Source organism: Orycteropus afer, unplaced genomic scaffold, assembly GCF_000298275.1.
Source record: "Orycteropus afer afer isolate SDZICR_OR568_19922 unplaced genomic scaffold, OryAfe1.0 scaffold00015, whole genome shotgun sequence".
Lineage (NCBI taxonomy): Eukaryota > Metazoa > Chordata > Mammalia > Tubulidentata > Orycteropodidae > Orycteropus > Orycteropus afer.
Window position 1 is genome coordinate 12562153 of NW_006921602.1, and position 11419 is coordinate 12573571.

General features: G+C 43.7%; 1 protein-coding gene across 1 annotated transcript in view; it reads left to right on the forward strand.

Annotated features, from left to right (window-relative positions):
- Window positions 1-11419, forward strand: part of DAPK2 (death associated protein kinase 2) — a 170251-nt gene that overhangs the window by 94206 nt on the left and 64626 nt on the right. The window contains exon 2 of the mRNA XM_042783290.1: window positions 8358-8579. Coding sequence (XP_042639224.1) covers window positions 8358-8579 — 222 coding nt within the window. The remainder of the gene's footprint in view (window positions 1-8357; window positions 8580-11419) is intronic.

Below are 11419 nucleotides of genomic sequence, written 5' to 3' on the forward strand. Positions count from 1 at the left end.
GGACTTTTTTTTTGTTTGTAGTTTTTTTTTATGACCTGTACAATTTCTTCTTTTGTTATGGGTCTGTTCAAATTTTTTACTTTAGTTTGTGTTAGTTTAGATAAGTAGTGTGTTTCTAGATATCTATCCATTTCTTCCAGTTTATCAAATTTGTTGGAGTACAGTTCTTCATAGTATCCTGATATTATCCTTTTTATTTTGGTTGGTTCTGTTGTGATGTCTCCCATTTCATTTTTTGTTTGTGTTATTTGTGTCTTCTCCTTCTTTTCCTTTTGTTGAGTTTGCCAGTGGTTTGTCAATTTTATTAATCTTCTCAAAGAATCACCTTCTAGTATTGTTGATTCTTTCTATTGTTTTTCTGTTTCATTTATTTCTGCTCAAATCTTTATTATTTCTTTTCTTTTGGTGACTGTAGGCCTTTATTGGGGGCTCTGGTAATGTAGTGCCTAAGGCACTTGACTGCTAACCAGAAAGCTGGCAGTTCAAACCCACCAGCCACTCCTCAGAAGGAAGGTTGGGCAATCTACTTCCGTAGTGATACTGCCTCAGAAACCCAAGGAGGGGTCGCTATGAGTCAGGTCTGACTCAAAGGCACGTAACAACAACAACAACAGGCCTTTATTATTATTATTATTATCATTGTTGCTCTTTTTCTAATTGTTGAAGATGTTGGGTTAAGATGTTGATTTTGGCTCTTGCTTCTTTTTTGGTGTGTGCATTTATTACTATAAATTGCCCTCTAATCACTGCTTTTGCTGTGTCCCAAAGATTTTGATATATTGTTTCTATTCTCATTTGATTCAAGGAGTTTTTTAGTTTCATTTTTTATTTCCTCTATTACCCAGTAGTTTTTAAGGAGCATGTTATTCCGTTTCCATGTATTTGCTCTCCCCCGCCAAATCTTCCGATTGTTGATTTCTAATTTTATAGTCTGTGACCTGAGAAGATGCTTTTCAGTATTTAGATATTTTTAGAATTTATTGAGGCTTGCTTTGTGGCCTAACATATGGTCTATCCTGGAGAATGTTCCATGTGCATTAGAAAAGAATGTATATTGTGCTTTTTTTTTTTTTTGGTGAAGTTGAACCTCAGGTTTCTTATCTGTAAATATGGAACTGAGAATAATACCTGCAAACATTTAAAGAGAGCATAAATATAATAGTAATTTATAAACAAAATAGGTGGATGTAAATGTTGTAATGCCCATGTTGCTATGGGAAATTCATCCTAGTGTTATATTTCGGTCATGCCTAGGCCATTGTTCTTTTGCAGTGAAGAATTTTGGGATGATTGAGCTAGAGTCTGCCTAGAAGGTGGTGTCGGAAGTATTTTAAGCACTGAGAAATTATTTTAGGCATACTCCATTTCATCTGATCCCTGGGACTACTACATGAGTATGCTCTTGGGTTGCCACCCTGGGCCCTACCAAGTCCTGGAACAAAGCCCATCTGCCAGTGACACTAATCATTGCCATAGCTCTGCCAGGTCCTCTGGGGGGTGCTGAGTGAATAAGGAGTGAGCCCTCTGCCTCGGAAGAGGGGTGTGTTCCTGACATAATTGCAATTCTCTGCTGATTGGAGCAGAGAAGGTAGTTTTTGTGTTTTGTGGATTTACTGTCTCTTGCTAAACTCTCCTATTTGACTTCTCCAAGCCAGCCTTAGGCACAGAGTTCCCACCCATCCACGCCTCATTCCTTCTGCAGGGCTGGATGGTAAAGTCCTTTCTTAGACATTGTCTCATGATTTCCCTAACAACTCTTTGAGGTGGTTAGGGTAAGTATTGTTATCCTCATTTGACAAGAGAGGAAACTGAGGTCCAGGATGTTGAACAGGCTGCCCAGGGTCATGGTCTGTTAGTGGCAGAGCAGAGACCGGAACCCAAGTCTCCAGAGCCTCAGACCAGAGATGGGGATTTGAGAGTGAAGGGAAGGCCTTCATTTCTGTTCTTCATTTCTGTTCTGTTATTTCAGGCTTCTTAGAGGTTCTGGACAGGAAGCAAAGGTGAAAGCTCATGTGGCAGGTAGAAAAACATGAACTGAGAAGGCAGTTACTTGTCTAAGCCCCAAAAGCTTAGTTTTATGACAGAACTAGAACTAGGAGTCAGGGCTCCTAACCAGTGCTTCACTAACCATGGATTAGATGTTGATTGTGGCTGTGGGTAGGGGGAATTGGAATATGCGTGGTTTGCCTATGTGTAAAAATATTTTAGCGCTCCCATAATTCTTTTTTTTTAATATTTATTGTGATGTGGGTGAAAATATACAAAGCAGATTCATTTTACACACAACAGTTCATGCACATTTGGTTTCACGCCAGGATTACAATCCCAACCATAAATAACTCTCCTCCCATCTCTTCCCTGTTGACTGTCCCTTCCCTGTACCCTTCTTAACTAAGCATTCCTGCCTGTCTAGCTTTCTGTCTGTGTGAATGCTGCCCCTTTAATATCTCATGGTTGGTTGATCTAGGGGGTGCATCTTGCTAGGGTAGGTGAGTGCATCTCCCTGGGGTAGGTGTTCTGCTTGTAGGTCTTTCTGCTCTTTGGCTGACACCTAATCCATGAACGTGAGTCCAGTTCCAGGCCTGAAGGATAACCTGGGCCATAGTCTTGGAGGTTCCACCAGCCTTTATCTGTACAGCAGTGTTTTGAACAGTAAAATGATAAAATTGTTCATCTGTGAGCACACATCTGAGAAGTTCTTGTAATTCTTGAGTTAGTGTTGGCAATGACCTCCATAAAGTTTGGATATCTCCCCTCTGCCCTCTCGCTGGAGGATTCCTTGGGTGCCTCTCTCCTAACCTAGAAGAGCCCTCACTGTCCACTCTTCACCGTCATAGCCTAGCTGGGTTGCTTGAGCATTGTAGGGCTAACAAGGACCGATCATCACTGCCTTCATCTCCTGATGGGTCTGCCAGTGCCCTCTGATGGGCACAGGGGAGCCACCTCAGGATGAGCTTTTGAGCATCTGCTGTGGGTACCCACACTGCAAACTTCTACTCGTGCTATCCCCAAAACCCAAGTAATTATCCGTCTTGATTTGCAAGTTACTACCAGCCACTCCTCGGAAGGAAGGTTGGGCAATCCTACTTCCGTAGTGATACTGCCTCGGAAACCCAAGGAGGGGTCGCTATGAGTCAGGTCTGACTCAAAGGCACGTAACAACAACAACAACAACATTGTAACATTTTGATCCCTGACCCCCAAAGAAAACCTGTGGTGGTGGAAGAGATAATTCCTCCCCTTTCCTTCTCATTCTCCCCTTTCTCCTTTCTTCCCTCCCTCAATTGTCAGACCAAAGAATAATGGGGGAGTGTAATACTGATAAAGACAGAGAATACCATGCTTTACAGCATGTCATTTCTTCTTCTGTAAAGTGGGGATAATCAGAGAGCTGTTGTAAGAGAGGTTCTCAGCCCTGGCTGCACGTCAGAATCATCCTGGGAACTTTAAAATATCAGATGCCCAGGCTGCAGCCCAGGCCAGGAACTCAGCATCCCTGGGGGTGGGACCCAGGCACCGGCAATATTTAAAGTTCCTCAAAAAAAGCAAACCAAACTCACTGCCACTGAGTCTATTCCAACTCATAGAGACCTTACAGGACAGAGTAGAACTACTCCATGGGGTTTCCAAGGCTGTAAACCTTTATGGAAAGGAGCTCTGGTGGCTTAGTGCCTAAGGCATTTGACTATTAACCAGAAGGTTGGTGGTTCAAACCCACCAGCCACTTCACAGAAGGAAGATTGGGCAATATACTTCCACAAAGATTTACTGCCTCGGAAACCCAATGGGGGTCGCTGTGAGTCGGAATCAATTTGATGGCAGTGAGTTTCATTTTTTGGTTATAAACCTTAATGGAAGGAGCCTGCCACATCTTTCTCCTGTGGAGAAACCTCTGACTTTTTGGTTAGCAGCCAAACACTTCAAACACTGCACCACCATGGCTCTTAACAGTTATAATAGCTACCATTTATCGTAGCTATTGGGCAATCTACTTCTGTAGTGATACTGCCTCACAAACCCAAGGAGGGGTCGCTATGAGTCAGTCCAACTCGATGGCACATGACAACAACAACAAGGCATTTGACTACTAACCAGAAGGCTGGAGGTTCAAACCCACCAGCCACTCCTCGGAAGGAAGGTTGGGCAATCTACTTCCCTAGAGATACTGCCTCGGAAACCCAAGGAGGGGTTGCTATGAGTCCAGTCAACTTGTTGGCAGTGAGTTTGGTTTGGTTTAGTATATTATATAGGAGCCCTTCTGGCACAATAGTTAAGCAGTTGACTGCCAACTGAAGGTCAGCAGCTTGAACCAGGGCTTCTAACTGGTTCATTCTGGTTGGCCACCTGCTGAGAATTTGCATTTCTACTGCAGAAATACTGAATCAGAATCTACATTTAACAATATCCTCAGGTAATTCTTGTGTATTGAACCAACCAATGACTCCACAGGAGAAAAGACTTGGCAATATGCTCTCAAAGAGTACAGCCTAGGAACTCTGGTAGCATAGTGCCTAAGGCACTTGACTGCTAACCAGAAGGCTGGAGGTCCAAACCCACCAACCACTCCTCAGAAGGAAGATGGGGCAATCTGCTTCTGTAGTGATACTGCCTCAGCAACCCAAGGAGGGGTCTCTATGAGTTGGTCCGACTTGATGGCACATAACAACAACAACAAAGAGTACAGCCTAGGAAACCCTATGAGGCAGTTCTACTTTGTCATATACACCAAAAACAAAACAACAAGAAGAAGAAAAAACACTGCCATCGAGTCAATTTCAACTCATAGTGACACCCTTTGGGTTTCCAAGGCTGTAAATCTTTACAGAGGTAGATGCCTCATCTTCTTCCTGCAGAGCAGCTGGTGGGTTTGAACTGCCAACCTTCTGGTTAGCAGCCAACTGCCTTACCCGCTACACCATCAGAGCTCCTTACTCTGTCATATAGGGTTACTATAAATTGGAATTGACTTGATGGCACACACCAACAACATCATATTATAGTACATATATTTCCGGTCTTCACAATTAATTCCCTAGTAAGGAACCAGGATTCCCATTTTATAGATGAAGAAACTGATGCTCAGAAAATCAGGGACTTTCCCAAGGTGGCAGTATAAGTCCCTAAGGCCAGGTTAGTCTGACCTTGAAGCCTGCTCTCAATGTCCAAAGCCTTGTGACCTGAGGGCTGGCCCTAGGGAAGAGTGTTTGCTATTCTTCTAAGTAACTGCCTGAGGAAACGGGAAAATGAGCAAGCTGACTTGGCCCTTTGGGAGGCTTCCCCAAGCCCACTGAATAGAGAATCTCTCCCCTGGGAAGGAGGAGAGATGAGCTATGTGGCCTGGTATTTGGCTTTGTCTTAGTCACCCACTCTCAAAATACCTTCTTTTGGCAGGAGGAAGACCTTGCACATTAAGTCTGACCCCCAGTCACCTCTCACTGCCACAGCTGCTCTCACAAAGAGAAAACTCAGACAGGGAAAGCAAGCACTCATTTGCTTTTTGAGAGTTTGAGGAATTTTCCAGGCATGTGAAATAGAAAAATATCTCCTTTTCCCTCGGAAGACAAAGTGGAAGTTCTGTTAAGATGACCTGAAATTTTTAGCTCGGCTTCACAAAAACTCTGCCCCTTTCATCCAAGCAGTCAAGTCCAGACATTGTCAATAGAATGTGGGGCTGGGAGCTATGGAATCTGAGTGCTAAACCAAACCCTGCATCTCAGCCTATGTGCTCTGGAAGCTTAAACACATGACTTAAAATTCTCAAGCTTTGGTTTCCCTGAGGGTCAAGTAGAAAGAGCAAGACTCATTTGCCCTCAGGGCTGCTATGAAAAGGCTGTAAACCAAACCAACCAAACTCACTGCTGTCCAGTGGGTTCTCCGAGACAGTATCCTTACAGAAGTAGATTGCCTGGTTTTCCTTTCAAAGAGTGGCCGGTGGGTTTGAACAGCCAACCTTCTGGTTAGTAGTCAAATGCCTTAGGCACTACGCCACCAGAGCCCCTGAAGAAGCTGTAGGAATTGCAAAATGCCACACCCATGAGATATCCCAGATACCTAAAGACAAGGTAATAGAGGTCATCCTGATGCTGAGACTGATGGTCAGCTGGAACTGGAAGCTTTTGTCAAGAGTTTTCTGGCACCTACTAAGGAACCTGATGTCCCTGAGGTCCAAACTGGCTCCAAGTGACTAGCTGTGGTAGAGAGTACACTGGATGTGTTCACTTTGGCTTTGGGACAACTGGCTTCACTCCACCTGCGTCAGACCCTAATGTGTGGACAGCTCAGAGCCAATATTTGGGTCCTAAATAGCTCAAACTTTAATTAGTGACAATGCAATATAAATTTGGCTCCACAAAGACTTCCCTGCCCAGCCTAGAGACCTCTCTTTCCTCAGAGTTCTCTCTGTACCTTTCCCCTTGTTCACTACTACCCAGCTCATACCCTAGCACAGAGATGTTCAGGCAGTGGTGAATGAATGGAAGGATGAGGGGATGGAAAGAGACATGAATATGATGTGTTCAGTGACTTTCTAAGGTGGTTGCTATAGAATGCTATTGTTGGTGTATTTATCCCTTATTTGCTTGGCTTGATTTTTTTGTTGTTGTTGTTGTCACTCAGGTTTATTTTAGAGACTCTCTCACTGAGGATTATTCTAATAATGGAGTGGTCCACATGTGATGCTATTTTCTGAGTTGGGGGCAAATATCCACAGTCTCTCACTGTGTGACTCTTACTCCAGAGCCACTTAGAGAGTACATCTTTGCTTTAGAGTCTGGAGACCCCCTTATTAAGCTTTTAAGCTGAAGCATAAAACTTTCTGAGTTCTAATCCAAGCAGTGGGTGACAAGAAAACATGTAGCACACAATGAAATACTATTTTATATCCAGTAGGATGTCTGTGATTAAAAAAAAAGAAAAAAGACAGATAATAAGTAATGTTTGGAAAGAATGTGGAAAAATTGGAACTCTTATACATTGTCAGTGGTGTAAAATTTCCTCTTTGGAAATCAGTCTGGCAGTTCCTCAGAGGTTAAACATAGACTTACCATATCATCTAGCAATTCCTCTCCTATTCAAGAGAAATGAAAGTATATGTTCACACATACACATTTGTGTGCCTTGTACACAAATGTTCATAGCAGCGTTATTCATAATAAACAAAAAGTGGAAATGAAAAAAACCAAACTCACTGCCGTTGAGTCGGATCCGACTCATAGCAACCTCTCCTTGGGTTTCCAAGGCAGTATCACTATGGAAGTAGATTGCCCAATTTTCTTCCAAGGAGTGACTGGTGGGTTTGAACCACCAGCCTTCTGGTTAGCAGTCAAATGCCTTAAGCACTATGCCACCAGAGCTCCCCCCAAATATCCATCAACTGATGAATGGATAAACAAAATGTGGCATATCCCATACAATGGAGTATTATTCAGCCATAAAAATGAGGGAAGTACTGATACATGCTATAACATGGAAGAACCTTGAAATTATGTTAAGTGAAAGAATCCAGTCCCAAAAGCTATATATTGTATGATTCCATTTACGCAAAATGTCCAGAATAGTCAAATCTATAGAGATAGAACTCACTCACTACTGTCGAGTCAATTTTGACTCATAGCCACACCTCCTTGGGTTTCTGAGGAGGTGTCTCCACAGAAGTAGATTGCCCCCTTTTCCTTCCGAGGAGTGGCTAGTGGGTTTGAATCGCCAGAATTCTGGTTGGCAGTTAGTATTTTGACACTGATTTTTTAATCTGCTCCCCCCCTTTTCTTAATCTTTTCTTTATACAACAAGAGCTCTGGTGGTGCTGTGGTTAAAGCATTGAGCTGCTAACCAAAAAGGTGGCAGTTCCAACCCAAAGGCTACTCTGCAGGAGTAGGATGTGGCAGTCTGCTTCTGTAAAGATTTACAGCCTTGGAAACCCTGTGGAGCAGTTCTACTCTGTCTCAGCGTCACTATGAGTCAGAATCGACTCAGTGACATTGGGATTGGTTTTGGTTTTACACAGTATAAACATATGGACATTGTGATTTCTTCTCATGGATACTAGGTTTGGGTTCTAGCTGAGGTTTTGGAGTGACAAGGCAATGTAATCCCGATCAAACCAATAAACATTCAGGGTCTCAATGTTCACAGCTATACAGTAGGAGTACCCCGAGTAAAACGTAAGGGATTCCTAGGAACAGAAGTCCTTTACCTGCCCCATCTCCATCACTCATTGGTACCAGGTTGCAGGTTGGCGGCATGCTTTGTCCTGCCCTGACACAATGATTCTGACTTAGGGTGCCCTGGTGGCTGACAGTCACATCACTTCCCTGATAGCCTCAGTGACGCCCTAATTGTATGGCTTTGTGTCTCCAAAGCGGCCAGTTCGCCATCGTAAAAAAGTGCCGGGAGAAGAGCACTGGACTCGAGTACGCAGCCAAGTTCATCAAGAAGCGGCAGAGTCGGGCCAGCAGGCGGGGCGTGCGTCGGGAGGAGATCGAGCGGGAGGTGAGCATCCTGCGGCAGGTGCTGCACCCCAACATCATCACGCTGCACGACGTCTATGAGAACCGTACCGACGTGGTGCTCATCCTTGAGCTGTGAGTAAGGATGCACAGACGTGTGGGCGGGGACAGTTGGGCACCCGCCCACAGGCCCCAGAGGGTAACACCCACCAGACCCAAGGTCCGCCCAGAGAAGAAGTCAGTTGTGGCCTCAGTTACCTCCATTCTCCTGAAATTGAGCTAGAGGAGGGGTGGGCTTGCTGAAGGGGGAGGGCAAGGGCCTGGCTTTTGTTGGACGCTGGAGATCAAAGGGAAGAAATAGCTGGCGTTTGGGTAATTTCCAGGCATATGGGAGGTTGACTAGGAGCAGAAGTAGGGACACGCGCTGGGGAAGAGGCTACCCCCGAGGATCTGGAGGGGAAGAACGAACATCCTCAACTCTGTGAAGCCCTTTCCTGGGGAAAATCTATTGCATTTGTGCTGCTTGACACCTTTATTGTTACGGCTTTTATTTGAGGAACATCTACTATAAGCCAAATATTTAATAGGTACTTCATATTTGTCATTTTATTAATTCCTCACAAAGACTGTGATGGGAGAAATGTCTTAATAATAATGGTTATTATGTACTAAAGCAAAACCAAACCCATTGCCATTGAGTGGATTCTGATACATATCAATCATCTAGGACAGAATAGAACTGCCCCTTAGGGTTCCCAGGCTGTAAATCTTTACAGAGGCAGACTGCCACATCTTTCTCCTGCAGAGCAACCCATGGATTCCAACCCCAAGTTTTCTGTTAACAGCTGAACATTTAACCACTGCACCACCAGAGCTCCTCATTATGTACATAAAATGCTTTACTCTATGTACATACAGAAATTATTATCCCCATTTTACTGACAAGAACACTGAGAGGCCAGGTCACTGGCAAGATCCTATAGCCCAGAAGTGGCAGAGCCAAGGCTTAAGTCCACATGGCCTATGCAGACAGCCAGAATGTGAATGAGGTGGCCTTATGCTGGCCAAACAGTGGAGGAAGACTTATCAGTCCTTAGTTGAATAGGTGATACCAAGACTCCAGAGGTTAGCTGACCCTCCTGATGTTCCTTTGAAGGGCTTTCCAAGGAGTAGGGAAGTGAGGCCCCAGCAGACAACAGGTTTGGGTTGAGTTGTGGTATAAGCTGCAGTGGCTGTGTCAAATAGCAAGACACTGTATTGGGAATGTTCTAAACCTCAAAAGCATGTGCACGTTTGCCAGTTAGCAGACGAGTGGTGGCTTTTGTCTTAGCAATCTCTGACTCTGTGACTTTGGACAAGTCACCTCACCCCTCTCAGCTTCACATCTCATCTGTGAACCAGCCAGCCACCCTTAACCTGTGTGCAGATGGAGTGGAACACCTGGCATTTGAGATCATCTAATTTTAGAATTATGCTCTGGCATTGCCAGGATGTAGATTTAAGAAACAGATGGGTATCTGCACTCTCTTGCATTTAATTCTTAAATTATCCATCTCAGTGTTTAAACACATAGAAATCATCTTTGCTCTCCCCATCACTGACTAACTCCCAATGGCCTTCACGTTTCTCCCAAGACCTCTCAATTGGTGCACATGAATGACAGAGCCTAGTGGGGTCCCCTAGGTGTGGCATACTCCAAGACTAAGGCTGTAGCAGGTGGTATGCCATTTCCTAGCAGATAGTGACAAGTCCAGCTTTGCAGGGAAGCCCAGGCCACTTATTTAAAAGTAAATATAGCAAATGAGGGAGCTCTGGTAGCATAGTGCCTAAGGCATTTGACTGCTAACCAGAAGGCTGGCGGTTCAAACCCATCAGCCACTCCTCGGAAGGAAGGTTGGGCAATCTACTTCCCTAGAAATAATGCCTTGGAAACCCAAGGAGGGGTCCCTATGAGTCAGGGTTGACTCAGTGGCAGTGAGTTTGGTGGGTTTTTTTTTTTAATAGCAAATGAAAAGAAATTACATTCATAATTCTACCACCCAAACACAGCTCTTTATGTTTTTATGTGGTCGCTTTCAGTCTTTATTTGTATTGTACTTATATGATTTCCTGCTCTACTTTTTCCCTAAAACAAACACTGAAACATAAGCCACTTTCTCTTCTTTTAACTGACATGATCATGTTTCATTGAATTGCCTACCAATATTTTTCCCTGTTGTCAAACATTTGGTTTTTGTTTTCTGACTTTTCACTATTACAGGTTTTACTGCCATAAAACAACGTTCTTCTTATAATTTTCCTCTTTTCTTTTGAGTTAGTTCATTAAGAAGTGGGAGGCCTAGGTCAAAGGCTGACGTTTTTAGGGCTCTCATAGCCACATTTTCAAAGAAGGTTGGTGTTAATTAACCAGTACCACCTGCCACATAGGAGTGTTCTTGTTTGCCTGCAGCCTTGTCAGCCTTGAGATCTATCTGAAGTCACAGCCTCACATGACCCGGTAGGGCTAGAAGGCTCTGGAAGTACAAAAGGCAAGGGCAAGACTGGCTTCTGTGCATTTTAGAAGGGGATTGTAAAATTGAAAATTTGCAAAGGGCTCCAGACAGATCTTTTGCAAATGCCAAAGCTTCCTTTACTGTTTATGTGATAGAGAATATTCTATGGCATGTTGATATTCTAAATGTTTTGTTTCGTTTCATCTTTTATTCATCAAATGTCTATTGAATGTCTTTCTTACATGAGGTGTTGTGAATGCAAAGACACTAGTTAGGGAGAGAGACTGACAGATAATGACAGTTCAGTATAATGAGGGCATGGGTACAGATGAACAGGGATGCCAGGGGACTGACTGTCCAGTGCTTGGGGTGGTTTTTTTTTATTATTATTATTAGGATTTGGGTGAAGATTTACAGAGCAAATTCACTTTTCACACAGCAGTTCACATATACTTTGTCTCATGTCCTTGACCAAAATTTACA